The sequence below is a fragment of the Oncorhynchus masou genome, chromosome 29 (assembly GCF_036934945.1).
Source record: "Oncorhynchus masou masou isolate Uvic2021 chromosome 29, UVic_Omas_1.1, whole genome shotgun sequence".
Taxonomy (NCBI): Eukaryota; Metazoa; Chordata; class Actinopteri; order Salmoniformes; family Salmonidae; genus Oncorhynchus; species Oncorhynchus masou.
In genome coordinates, this window is record NC_088240.1 from 37,212,129 (window position 1) to 37,226,921 (window position 14,793).

At 41.5% G+C, this 14,793-nt stretch overlaps 1 protein-coding gene and 1 long non-coding RNA gene across 2 annotated transcripts in view; both read right to left on the minus strand.

Moving 5' to 3' along the window:
• The window catches only part of LOC135519489 (alkyldihydroxyacetonephosphate synthase, peroxisomal-like), a 53,750-nt gene extending 43,419 nt beyond the window's left edge, over nucleotides 1-10,331 (minus strand). Inside the window, exons 1-3 of the mRNA XM_064944720.1 lie at nucleotides 10,105-10,331; nucleotides 3,320-3,409; nucleotides 79-169 (exon numbers count right to left, since the gene is read on the minus strand). Of these exons, the coding sequence (XP_064800792.1) occupies nucleotides 79-169; nucleotides 3,320-3,409; nucleotides 10,105-10,310 (387 nt within the window). The 5' untranslated portion in view covers nucleotides 10,311-10,331. The remainder of the gene's footprint in view (nucleotides 1-78; nucleotides 170-3,319; nucleotides 3,410-10,104) is intronic.
• A 1,848-nt stretch (nucleotides 10,332-12,179) lies between these two features.
• LOC135521165 (uncharacterized) lies at nucleotides 12,180-14,051 on the minus strand. Its single transcript, XR_010452501.1, has 2 exons — nucleotides 13,788-14,051; nucleotides 12,180-12,897 (listed from the first exon to the last, which is right to left on the minus strand). It is a non-coding gene; the product is annotated as an uncharacterized LOC135521165 (long non-coding RNA).
• Nucleotides 14,052-14,793: the final 742 nt, after the last annotated feature.

Sequence of the window (14,793 nt, forward strand, 5' to 3'; positions counted from 1 at the left end):
GAGGAGCCATTAACCGACTGCTGCGGTCATTGGAATTCAATTCAACAGGTGACGAGGGTTGAAAACAACGTCACTCACTGTCGCGGGGCTTTTATGGTTCACACTGGCGCCAAAGGTGTTTTCAAACCAGTCCTGCAAACTAGGCAGGACCATCCCGCTTAGCCTATACCTGCAATGAACAGAAACACACAGGTTTAGAAGAAAGGAAAGTTACCTCACAATTGACCTCTGACCCAATCTGTAAACATAATCCCTCAGACCTAGGTGTTATGCTGGGAACTGGTGAAATATACACAGAAAACCCTGTCCGACTGTCATTGACGTGACGTCAGTGTGTAGTGGTTGGAGCTGAATGAAGTTATTAGGCGAGACCAATGACAATGACAGCGCTGTCCGTGCCGTCCCCGTCACGCCAGCCGCTGTGTACTTGAACCGCTGGCACAGCAGAGGCCAGCACATCAGGGGACTGTAGTCTGCCTTTGTCCAGCAGACCATGAAACACACTCCTTAATGAAAAAGCCTCTGTCACAGAGGAGAATTCTCTCAGGAGGAGGAGAGGAGAAATCTCTGACTTTCATTCCTTCCACCCAGCCACGCATATGTAGCACCCAGAAATAATTCAAAAGAGAAGGCACAGAATGGAAACAGGTGGTTGATACAATGTAGAACCTAGAATAACAGAGGAACCATTTCCTGCACAGCATCCTTTATAATCCCCCCCCCCCTTACGCAAACACAGCTTAACATACAGCACAGCAGAGTACAGCATGCAGTCTACAAGACCCCTTTGATTTGAGTCTGACAGGCAAGGCTTTGTTCTTCAAACTATACATCACAAGTACAAAACACTAAGGCCCATCTCTGCCTTTATAATGTGATAGATAAAAAGGTGTAAAACAACTGCCAAAGAAAAGAGCGATCCATTCTGCTGCCGGTGTGCACTGAACACATCCTCAGTCACTAGAAACAGAGTGGAGATAAAAGGCATCTCTACATCCACTGAGATTCAAAGTAATCATTTCCGACAGCACTCGGCATATTTCTTCAAATGTTATATTGCACACATTCAACCATGAGAACTGTTGGCAGACACAGAACTAAAAAACCCAGTTAGCCTATCTATGGTCAATGGGAAGAAGTACAAATATTCTATTCAAGGTAATGATCCGAGTTTCCAACTGGGAATTTCAAATCACTGATAATCACACTAAATTGACCTCTTGTGTCTGGGACTGAATTGAGGCAAGATATGCAGGATACAGATACCAGCCACTAGATGGCACTAGCACCCCACTCTAAATTAGGATCTCGAGGAGGTTTCCACTAGATAGCACAGCCACAATATCAAACTTGTCTATATCGTAAAAATTCATGACCACACAAATGTGCTTTTGGGTCTTAATTTAAGGTTGGGCATAAGGTTAGCAGTGTGGTTATTGTTAGGGTTAAAAATCACATTTTCAAAAGAGAAATTGTAGAAATAGGCTGGGTTTATGACTTTGTGGCTCTGGTAACTAGTGACGACCCAAGGAGGGGAAGGTTTTACAGTTGAAGTCAGGAAGTTAACATACACCTTAGTCAAATGCATTTAAACTCAGTTTTTCACCATTTCTGATATTTAATCCTAGTACAAATCCCCTGTCTTAGGCCAGTTAGGATCACCACTTTATTTTAAGAATGTGAAATGTCAGAATAATAGTAGAGAGATTGATTTATTTCAGCTTTTATTTCTTTCATCACATTCCCAGTGGGTCAGAAGTTTACATACACTCAATTAGTCTTTGGTAGCATTGCCTTTAATTGTTTAACTTGGGTCAAACGTTTTGGGTAGCCTTCCACAAGCGTCCCACAATAAGTTGGGTGAATTTTGGCCCATTCCTCCTGACAGAACTGGTGTAACGGAGTCAGGTTTGTAGGCCTCCTTGCTCGCACACGCTTTTTCTGTTCTGCCCACAAATTTTCTATGAGATTGAGGTCAGGACTTTGTGATGACCACTCCAATACCTTAACTTTGTTGTCCTTAAGCCATTTTGCCACAACTTTGGAAGTATGCTTGGGGTCATTGTCCATTTTTAAGAGCCATTTGCGACCAAGCTTTAACTTCCTGATTGATGTCTTGAGATGTTGCTTCAATATATCCACATAATTTTCCATCCACATGATGCCATCCATTTTGTGAAGTGCACCAGTCCCTTCCGCAGCAAAGCACCCCCACAACATGATGCTGCCACCACCCGTGCTTCACGGTTGCGATGGTGTTCTTCAGCTTGCAAGCCTCCCCCTTTTTGCTCCAAACATAACGATGGTCATTATGGCAAAACAGTTCTATTTTTGTTTCATCAGACCAGAGGATATTTCTCCAAAAAGTATGATCTTTGTCCCCATGTGCAGTTGCAAACCGTAGTCTGGCTTTTTAATGGCAGTTCTGGAGCAGTGGCTTCTTCCTTGCTGAGCAGCCTTTCAGGTTATGCCCGATAATGGACTTGTTTTACTGTGGATATAGATACTTTCGTTCCGGTTTCCTCCAGCATCTTCACAAGGTCCTTTGCTGTTGTTCTGGGATTGACTTGCACTTTTCGCACCAAAGTACGTTCATCTCTAAGAGACAGAATGCGTCTCCTTCCTGAGCAGTATGACGGCTGCATGGTCCCATGGTGTATATACTATTGTTTGTACAGATGAACGTGGTACCTTCAAGCATTTGGAAATTGTTCCCAAGGATGAACCAGACTTGTGGAGGTCTACAATTGTTTTTCTGAGGTCTTGGCTGATTTCTTTTGATTTTCCCATGATGCCAAGCAAAGAGGCACTGAGTTTGAAGGTAGCCCTTGAAATACATCCACAGGTACACCTCCAATTGACTCAAATTATGTCAATTAGCCTATCTGAAGCTTCTAAAGCCATGACATCATTTTCTGGAATTTTCCAAGTGGTTTAAAAGGCACAGTCAACTTAGTGTATGTAAACTTCTGACCCACTGGAATTGTGATACAGTAAAATAATCTGTCTGTAAACAATTGTTGTAAAAATGACTTGTGTCATGCAAAGTAGATGTACTAACCGACTTCCCAAAACTATAGTTTGTTAACAATACATTTGTGGAGTGGTTGAAAAAAACAGTTTTAATGCCTCCATCTTAAATGTATGTAAACTTCCGACTTCAACTGTATGTTGTGGAGTGGAGAGTGCAATCCAGATTGAGAATTCCATCACTGAATAATAGATACATTCATATTTACAGATCATAATACATATCATCATGTTCTTCATGAGAATAAAAAAAAAATTGGTTGCAAATGTTGGGGACAGTATACTGTACCTTTTGCCTGTGAATTCTGCTTGACCCTTCTTATTGAAGAGGAATTTGGAGTCACTGTACCCCCAGCCATTCCACTTCATAATCTCCTGCCTTGGGAAACAAACAGTTGAAGTCAGTTTCATTGTTATTGTAGCAGCATCTAATACTGTACTAATGCTGTCTGAGGTCAAAGGAGGACACAGGACAAAAACCTCAAGGCAGGAAGACAATACACGGAAGCACTTTTAGAAGGCCTTGGCCTTGCACCTCATGAAAATGTCAGACTGTCCATACGTGACATCCTGTTGCAAACAGGATAGTAGTAGTTGAAAAAGTGGTTTATTTGCCACTTATTAAACTGTTGCGATGGATAAATGTCCTAGTTCCCTCGTTTTGCTATCAGTTATTCAATGGGCTTTCCACATGGCTATCAGTAACCATATTTGCAGTATGGGAGGCTGCAGTCGCACCTTGGCGTAACCCCTGACAGATGACCTTCCCATGTGTACTGCACACAGCCAACCACAGGCAGTGTTTCCCACTAGGATTTGTTTTATCAGCAGCGGTGGCAGAGTCAGCGGTGGGTGGGCGACGGCCACAATTTAGCAGCAGTGGTGCGCCACTACTAAATGCATATAGGGGTAACAGTGAAAAGCCGGTGGCAAAGTAACTTTGGGGAAGAAAACCTATTCATCTCAAACACTATCATCAACAGCAATCAGACAGGGTGTGGCTTAGATCTCAGGTCGTTAAGTACATTCCCTTCAACAATAACACTCCACGGAGAAGCATCATGATGCATATCATAGAAGGGCATTACCAAAGGCATGTCCAACAACCGGATATTCTCCTAAAATTATTTTCCAAGGAAGGAACATCGTCGTCATAGGCCTAATGATAATCATGGAAGAGGACACAAGAAACAGGGTTGAGCACCGAGGAATTGTATCTCAATATCTACTACATAATTGAGCTCTGACAGTTCAGTAATGTGCTTCTTCGGTGTTAAATCACTATGCTCATCCTAAGGGAATCCTTTTCAGAAATCACTGAGTTATAAATACGACAGGATTCAAGATTTCCCCAGCAGACAGATGAAATAGGCCCACAACTCCAAGAAGGGACCCATGAATCACGTTGGTACACGTGATGGGATGCTAACGTAGTGGAGTAAAACCATGATGAATGCCTGCCAAAACAGCCAGGCAGTGTAAATTATGAGGAGCCTGAGAAACGAGACAGACATACTCTCCATGCCAGTCTGTGTGATCTCCTGTCATCACACTGGACGATGACACAACTCCACGCATCAACAAGCAGCCGAATACGGCTGTCCAGAGGTTAATGAATTTATTGTGCAATTAAATGGAAGCAACAGTGGTCTGGTCTCTGTCCCTTAGCTAACATTAATCCTAAGAGAGCTGGGGGAATCTTTTGAAAGTACTGTAATAAATATTACACACAGCATAAGAAAATGCTGATCACCAGAAACATTAGGCTAGTTCAACACCTTATTAAATTGGTAGCCTCATTTTGTGTCTGCACTCAAGTTATTCCAACAGAAAGAGACAAAAGGTCTGACTGTTATTAAAAGGACTGGCCTTAAAACGCCTTTTGAAACAACGTGCCCAAAAGGTATAGGTTGAAAGTCAACTCCAGAATGACATTCCAGCAGTAGAAAAACCAGTAGCCCAGCTTTGAAGTGTACAACATTCCTACACTCCAGTGAAAAGTGGGTCGTTCCACCTCAAAAAGCACAGGAAAGAGGTATGACACCCACCATCTCAGATTGCATTCCTGCAACATTGTTTTGTTGAAAAACTTTTTAAACTCAAAGAAATTACGCTAATTGATTGCTCACAAATTGGCGATTTCAATTTATAGGATTCATATAAAATTCTATAAATATAGTAACCAATATCCAGTTTGGACCAAACCTCTTAACAATGATTAAGACTTGAAGTCAAAAGACACCCATGGACCACACAAACCAAGCCCACCCCAACGGCCAGTATACAGTATCAGTTCTCTATGTCTGACAAGTGCTATGAAGCTACAGCTAGGAGAATTGTTTCTTTACACCATGTAATGGATTCTCAGTGAATTTGGTGATGGTTATTTAGCCCTGTTCTGAATTTTTTCTTTATTTAAGTTGCTTGGTTGATATTACCAGGTTATGACCACAAGGTGGTGCTGTTTCTGCTATTTGTTAAATTCTCAGTTTCTTTAATGTAATAAAATATTTTCATACATAATTAAAAAAATTAAAAAACAATAATGAGACAATATACAGGGGGTAGAGGCAGATAATGAGCTTTTTGGACCTAGACTTGGCACTCTGGTACCACTTGCCGTGCAGTAGCAGAGAGAACAGTGACTTGGGTGACTGGAGTCTTAACACTTTTTTGGGCCCTCCTCTGACACCGCCTAGTATATAGGTCCTGAATGGCAGGAAGCTTGGCCCAAGTGATGTACTGGTCTGTATGCACTACCCTCTGTAGCGCCTTAAGGTCGGATGCCGAGCAGTTGCCATACCAGACGGTGATGCAACCGGGCAGGATGCTCTCGACGGTGCAGCTGTAGACCTTTTTAAAGATCTGGGGACCCATGCCAAATCTTCTCAGTCTCCTGAGGGGGAAAAGGCGTTGTCGTGCCCTCTTCACGACTTTCTTGGTGTGTTTGGACCATGAGTTTGTTGGTGATGTGGAGACCAATGAACTTGAAACTCTCGACCAGCTCCACTACAGCCCCGTTGATGTGAATGGGAGAGTGTTCAGCCCTCCTTTTCCTGTCATCCATGATCACCTTTGTCTTGCTCACGTTGAGGGAGAGGTTGTTATCCTGGCACCACACTGCCAGGTCTCTGACCTCCTCCCTATAGGCGGTCTCATCGCTGTCGGTGATTATACCTACCACTGTTGTGTCATCAGCAAACTTGATAATGGTGTTGGAGCCATGCTTGGCCACGCAGTTGTGGGTGAACAGGAAGTACAGGAGGGGACAAATCACACACCCGAGGGGCCCCGTGTTGAGGATCAGTGTGGCAGATGTATTGTTGCCTACGCTTACCACCTGGGGGCAGCCCATGATCCAGTAGCAGAGGGAGGTGTTTAGTCCCAGGGTCTTTAATTTAGTGATGAGCTTTGTGGGCACTATGGTGTTGAACGCTGAGCTGTCGTGAATGAACAGCATTCTCACATAGGTGTTCCTTTTGTCCAGGTGGGATAGGGCAATGTGGAGTGCGATTGCGATTGTACCATCTGTGGATCTGTTGGGGCGGTATGTGAATTGGAGTGGGTCTACGGTTTCCGGGATGATAGTGTTGTGAGCCATGACCAGACTTTCAAAGCACTTCATGGCTACTGACGTGGGTGCTATGGGGCGGTAGTCATTTAGGCAGGTTACATTTGTTTTCTTGTCACAGGGACTATGGTGGTCTGCTTGAAACATGTAGGTATTACAAACCCGATTCGGGAGAGGTTGAAAATTATACTTGCCAGTTGGTCCGCGCATGCTCCGAGTATACATTCTGGTAATCCATCTGGCCCCGCGGCTTTGTGAATGATGACCTGTTTAAAGGTCTTGCTCACATCGGCTATGGAGAGCGTGATCACTGAGCAGCGCACAGCTGGGATTCTCTTTGTAGTATGTAATAGTTTGCAAGCCCTGCCACATCAGACGAGCGCCAGAGCCGGTGTAGTAGGATTCAACCTTAGTCCTGTATTGACACTTTGCCTGTTTGATGGTTCGTCTGAGGGCATAGTGGTATTTCTTATAAGTGTCCGGGTTAGTGTCCCGCTCCTTGAAAGTGGCAGCACTAGCCTTTAGCTCGGTGGGGATGTCACCAGTAATCCATGGCTTCTAGTTGGGATATGTACGTACAGTCACTGTGGGGACGATGTCATCAATGCACTTAATGAAGCAGGTGACTGAGGTGGTATACTCCTCAATGCCATTTGTATGAATCCCGGAACCTATTCCAGTCTGTGCTAGCAAAACAGTCCTGTAGCGTAGCATCTACGTCATTTGACCACTTCTATATTGAGCGAGTCAGTTGTACTTCCTGCTTGTTATCAGGAGGTGAGAGTTATCAAGATTTTCCAAATGGAGGGCGAGGAAGAGCTTTGTACACGTCTCTGTGTGTGGAGCAAAGGTAGTCTAGAGTTTTTTTCCCTCTGATTGTGCGTGACATTCTGGTAGAAATTAGGAAAAACGGATTTAAATTTGCCTGAATTAAATTCCCTGGCCATTAGGAGCGTCAATTCTAGATTAGTATTTTCTTGATTACTACAGCTTGTTGAGTGCGGTCTTAGTGCCAGCGTCGGTTTGTAGTCGTAAATAGACGGCTACAAAAAAATATAGATGAAATCTCTCTTCGTAGATAGTGTGGTCTGCAGCTTATCATGAGCTACTCTACCTCAGGCAAGCAATAGCTCGAGACTACCTTAATATTAGACATCATGCACCAGCTATTATTGACAAATAAACACACCCCCACTCCTTGTCTTACCGGATGTAGCTGTTCTGTCAATGCACAGAAAACCCAGCCAACTGTATATAATCCGTGTCATTGGCAGGATTGTCTCGAACCGAGCTCATCCAGTTTATTTTCCAGTGATTGCACGTTGGCTAATAGAATGGATGGTAGAGGTGGATTACCGACTTGCCAATGAATTCAAACAAGGCACCTTGATCTCCTTTTCTTTATGTGAATGATGGGGATTTGGGCCTTGTCTGGGAGCAACATTATATCATTTGAGTCACTCTCATTAAAAAAAAGTATTTGTCCAGTTCAAGGTAAGTAACTGCTGTTCTGATAGAAGCTCTTTTCGGTCATAAGAGACAGTAGTATCAACATTATGTACAAAATAAGTTACAAACAAAGCAGAAAAAAAACAAAATAGAACAATTTGTTAGGAGCCTGTAAAACAGCATATATCCCCTCCCACGCCATTCCTACGATATGGCCGTATACAGCTATATTTATTGCATATTGTCTGAATACTATAAATTTAAAAAAGGGCCATCTAGCTTAAATTTACCAGAGGTCAAATTATATTTCAACATAATGTTGTTACAGGAATGCTTATCTTTATATTTTTCTAACTGCAGAAACCATTTCAAAACAATCTGAGATGGTGGGTGCCATTGCTTGCTGAAATGACATGGAACAACCCAAGTGCAATTCCAGACAATTTAGGCAAATTCAGCGAGGTTACATTTATGTGTACTGATAATAATGCAAGTGGTCCACAAAATTATTTCTAATTTGGATAATGGTGGAAGGGGAGCACTCAAACGAGGGAAATAGGGATAGCTTATGTTTTATTTATTGTCATAGCTCAAACAATAGTGTCCATGAACCAGCACGAAAATGACCATCCATTGGGTAATAGAGAGAAAGATTCCACCAAACCGGAAAATCAAAAATGTAAAATGCAACAATTTCAAAGATTTGACTGAGTTACAGTTCATATAAGGAAATCAGTCAATTGAAATAAATTCATTAGGCCCTAATCTATGGATTTCACATGACTGAGAAGGCGTGCAGCCACAGGACCACCCACTGTGGAGTCAAGTCCAGCCAATCAGAATTAGTTTTTTTTCCATCAAAAGGGCTTTATTACAGACATAAATACTCCTCAGCACCCTTGGCAAATGAGAAATGCTCACTAACAAATTTGTTCAAAGAATGAGAGAAATAAGGTTTTTGTTGCATATGGAACATTTCTGAGATGTTTTATTTCAGCTTATGAAAAATGGGACCAACACTTTACATGTTAAGTTTATATTTTTGTTCTGTATAAATATGAAAGTGTCCTCTAGTCATCCTTGTCGCTTAAACATATCTGACACTAGATGTCACTACAGCACGATTTTGAAAGCTGAACAGCCCACTCGCCTCAAAAGGAATTGAGAGTCAGACCACCACAGGTCTTGGCCAATCAGATCCAAGTTTTAGGCAGAAAGTTTTACTGGTGAACTTTATCCCATTCTGACTTCTGTCAATTGTGTTGACTGGGAGAGGGTGTCCCACACCTAAATCCCAACTAAATCTGTAAAAACAACCTCAAGATAAAAATAGATTATAAGACTACATATATAACTTTCACCATCGTAATGACCACTTGTTTCCTGCTCAAGAATGTAGCGTCGAATTCTGGTCATGTCAGTCAAACAGAGCTGAGATTGCCCTAGTTGTTCAGAATAGTGTCAGTATCAAAACAATGCCAGTAGCCTATTAAGCTATAGTTAACAATATAGATGTGAAATGGAATAGGCTACCTTGAAATAGTTTGAAATGTTGGCAAGCTGATCTTGTAGTTTTACATAAACTCCAGCTGCCCACTGTCATTGCGAGTGGCTAGCGGTGCTCACATAACGTTGGCAAGTTATGACAAAATGGTACAGGAAATGATGTAGGATTGACCTCAACTCAATATCAAACATTCCTATAACACATTCTAAGCAGCCTAGAACAACAACAATTAAAAAGAGTTGGATAGAATTTACAGTCCCGCCGCACCCACTTCTTCGATGAATGAACACTTTGTTTGAGGACCATTAACGTTGGCGCACATATAACTGGCTAATTTCCTTAGTTAAATGAAATCGGAAATGTATGAATAATCATATGCCGAGGAGGTCCTCTCCGTTTGTAAAAGACACCAATATGGTGTTTTAATAACAAGGAAATGCATGACAGCTGTTTCATACTGTATGACAATCACTTTTAGCTACCAGCTAGCATTTCAGCGTAGCCATCCTCCATCCACTGCTATCGCATCACCACCGCCAAGTCCTACCTCTTTCTCGGCACCGTCCCTTTATTCGCTTCAGCTTTGCATTCAGTTGCGATAGTTCCCGAGTCGTCGTCCTTATGTTTCTGTAAATGCCCGGCAATTATCCTCAATCTTTGCTGTGCAATTCGTTGGCTCTCGGAGCTGTTGCTGTCTGACGCCATGCTGCTTCCGTGTTTGTGCAGGGAGAGGCAGCTGTCAGAGGTCAGCATAGGGATAGAATGTGTGTGTTCGAGCAGTAAGCCTAACGAAGACGACTGTAGAGTGACGTCGGGGGAGGGGCATCTGTAACAGCCACAAGTCTGACACTTTAATGGTTTTGCAACAGCAAGGCTCAGATCGACATGGCAGCGTCAACATAGCTGCTATTGTTTATAATAGTTTGTCTGTTGTCTAAACGTTTCTATATCCCCATATCACACACTCACAACTGGAAAAATGTGTGTACAATTCATTGGTTAGAGCGGGGTCTCAAATATCACTTTTCATTTGTATCCCCTGTAGCTTTAGAATTGCACAAGTTGGTTGCTGTTTCAGTCAGGTATTTGGCCACGTTTACTTGGGTCAAACAAAACACCCAAATGATTGGAGGACAAATAGTGCCTCCCACAATGCAGGTGATAGCTGCATAGTGCAGCTGGAGAGAAGCAACTGCAGCGACCATAAGGCGATTTCCTCGAAACTGCATGACCTTTGATCACATGCTTTTTGTAAAGTTCATGCTGTTACTGTAACCAATGGAATTGCTACTTATAAAGCTACAGTCACTGTTGTGCAATAATCTGTTTGTATTGGAATAATAAATTGCAACCCCTCCCAGGTTGTAATTTATTACTCCATGGTAAGTATTGTAGCATATACCTACAATCAAAATATGTTAAAAATAATCATGTTGATCTGGACTGTCAGTTGAATTCATAGTCTGGTATGAATTTGACTGTAGTTACATTTCCCCCAGCCCCATCAGCCTTACAAACAAAGTTGCAGGGTCAGACTGTTGCTGGATACAGAAATTACAGTGAGCCTTTAATTAATGGAAAATGTATGCCTTTCTCTTTAACAGATTTGACTTTACAGTTTACCACAGAATCCAGGGGTGTATTCATTACCCCGATTCTGTTGCAAAATGTTTTGTCTGTCGCAAAAGGGTTTGCAACAGGAACCATTTAGTCCAAACTGAAAACGTTTTGCAACAAAAATTTGTATTTATTGGACAAATTCAAGTAGGTCACTCCCTGTTTTGTTCTATTGCTCTGTTTGCTTCTGTTTGGTTCTTAAACGGTAAACTGTTTCAATTGCAAGACGTATTGAATACACCCCAGCTCTCTAAATATTAGACCATGAATAAACTTTAAAAATACAGAAAAAATAGGGTTCATTTTAAGACAGTGATCATATTGAATGGGAACCAAAATATGCCATGTTGGTGTAGTGTTTAAATCTATGCATGTGTCTTTAAGACTAACAAATATGTGCCCTTTGAAGGAGCCATTGATTTTATTGCACTTTAAGGTATTTTTATATTTTCTTCTCTGTCTTCTATTTGTTGATGTTATCGAAAGCTTTGATTTGAAAGAACCATAATACATATAACCCCCCCCCCCCCAGAACAGCCTCAATTCATTGAGCATGGACTCTACAAGATGTCAAAAGCTTTCCACAGGGATGCTGGCCCATGTTGACTCCAATACTTCCCACAGTTTTGTCAAGTTTGCTGGATGTTCTTTGGGTGGTGGACCATTCTTGATAAACGGAAACTGTTGAGTGAAAAACACAGCAGCGTTGCTGTTCTTGACACTCAAAACGGTGCACCTGGCACCTAGTACCATACCCCGTTCAAAGGCAGTTACATATTTTGTCTTGCCCATTCATCCTCTGAATGCCACACATACACAATCCATGCCTCAATTGTCTCAAGGCTTCAAACTCCATATTTATCCTGTCTCCTCCCCTTCATGTACACTGATTGAGGTGGATTTAGCAAGTGACATCAATAAGGGATCATAGCTGTCAACTGTATTAACCTGGTCTGTCTATGTCATGGAAAGTGCAGGTGTTCATAATATTTTGTCCACTCAATGTACATCTCTGAAATAGTTTTATTCAGACTTACATTCCAACAATGAATGATACAACAGACAATTATCTAGCATACGCATGACACAATGTCAATACTCAACAGAAAATGATGAAGAAAAAAGTATCTGAATTGGGACATTCATGTTTATGGGTTTGATATGGTTATGAGATGTTTGACCACTACATTGTATGACCCAGGACAGTGAAAATGAGGTTTGAACATTTCAACTGCTGTTGTTTATCTTTCCTTCTCACGTCCATTGAGTCACATGACCAAGTGATAGTGAGGTATGACTGGAGTCTCCATATGGCCCACTATCGTCCTATAGAAAATTATGTAACACTCTACCATGGCTTTCTGGGAGTCCATTTTTCATTAATAGTTCAGACATTTCACTCTGATACCAATAGACCAAGTGCGTGTTTACTTATAAGCAGATACATACTACAAAAGTTGGTGAAAACTCATGAGTCATTGTCAAAATAAAAACTTTATTCTCCCTTTTGCAGTCTGCAAGTGGCATGTGAAATAATGGTTCCACTCTCCAGATGGTAGGTTTGTTTCCCGCAGGCCGGAGCATTAACTCCCAAAACAAAGTTCTGTAATGCACTGACTGCAAACAATTAGAGTCGAAGTGTATCACAGAACTTTACTTGGAAAGCCAGAGTGCCACATCGTAGGCTATTCCTTTGTGCCAACCCATTTCACCACTCCTTCACCTGCAACATATAACAAGAGAGTGAAATGCAGTAGCTACATTTCCCATTGGTGTGCTTGCTTGGTGAACACTTTGATTTAACATAATAGTGTGGAAAATATGTAATTGTGAGGTTAAGCCGACTCTCTCAACACAATATTGAGACCTAACCGAAGTTAAATCCAACATGATTTGAGATTTATTTTTTAAATGGAATCAGTCACAGCTGAGTGATTTAAAAAAGTGCATTAAATGAAACTTAGAAGAGTAAGCCAGTAACTCTCTGAGCCTATTAAGACAACATAGAATAGAGTGATTGAGAAGCCTGCTGTTGGGAACTTAGATTGATTCTCACACTCTGCCACCAACCCACCACCACAGAAATGATTAAATCATAAAATATTATACAGTATGCGGGAATCAAGCTTTTCTTTGTGTTTACTTTGCAGTTCAACTTTGACTATCTTCAAGGTTGTAAAGTGAACAATTCAGACACTTCATATGTAGAACAGATGACGTGTCTAAAGGTTCCAAATTTGGAAATCCTGTATTTCTTTACGCTGAATATTTCCCTCCTGGAGTAATACACCCACATTCATTATGCAAATGTATAGCCGATTTGTTGAGTTTTTCCACAAGCCACAGACTGAAGTTTACAATTAAAATAATAAATACACGGTCTACCTGTAAAACAAGGCAAACATTACATTTTCCACTTCAGTTTAGCATACAAGTTTATATAAAATAAAGTTTGGAGAGTTGCTAACTGCAATGAAGTTACAAAGACCAACATCAAACAGTGAATTAAAAGATGTTGGAATTCGATTAGCAGATGTGAAATGCCATAGCTTCCTATTCGAAATGTGAGAAAACTATAATAAGAAGCAAGAAAAGCAACTGATCATACTGTACCTGGCAGAAGTGAGAGCTGTTAAAGGGGGCCAGCTGCAATCCAGCACGAGGGCAAAAAGATCATAAAATGCAACAAAAAAAACAGTGGGCTATATACAATTGTTGCAGGACTAACTGTAAAAAAAAAAACCAGGAGATTTTCCTCTTCTCCATTTCACGGTTGACGTCCCTCGTTGGAGCCTACATACAGTGTTCTTATAGCTGGCTTCACGCCGCTTTCACCTCTTCTTCCTTCAGCCCTGTGCACAGCTGGAAGAATGTCGACGTGGAGCTGCCAAACGTGAACGCGTATTCGTGGGCGCGCTTGAGAGAAAAATCCATGTAGTGTCATTTGAATTCAGATAGTGGGACAGTGGGCTGCACTGTATAGGTAAGGCATAGCTAGAGATATAGTGAGGCTCTTTACATATACGTGTCAGAGAGCGTGGTTTAAAGACCACCACATTACAAGACGTTTCAAACGCTGCTTATAATTGCAATGTGGTCCCAACCTCCTATTGCACTCGTGTCAGAATGTTATACTACATCGGCGCTGTCAAGGATCTCCTTGTAACTAGTGTAATATTCCAGCATAATGTTTCAGCAAAGGCATACCTTATTTACTTTAAATAATGAAGACCTATACCTAAATATCAAGTTATGGATGATGGGAAGGATAATATAATGATACTCTTATTTTTTTCAACGTGTGTGCATACAACTAGGCTATATTGGAGAATGTGAAATTTTTCGATTGTTTTGAAAATATAAATTATTGTGTAGCCTATAGCCTACTTTTATGTAAAATAATATTTCATAGGCTTTTTAAAAAATAGATTGGGTATCTAACCCTGGTCGTCAATTTCAAAGGAAACCGTGTGTAGACTACCATTTGCCTGGCTACCCAAACTCCTTGCTCCGGCCAAACGCTACGTCACGCCCACGGACGTGAACATAGAGCAGCGTCAGGAGAGGCTACCATCTGGTCTTGAGTCAACAGTCTGTCTTTGCAGGGTCTCAAGCAAAA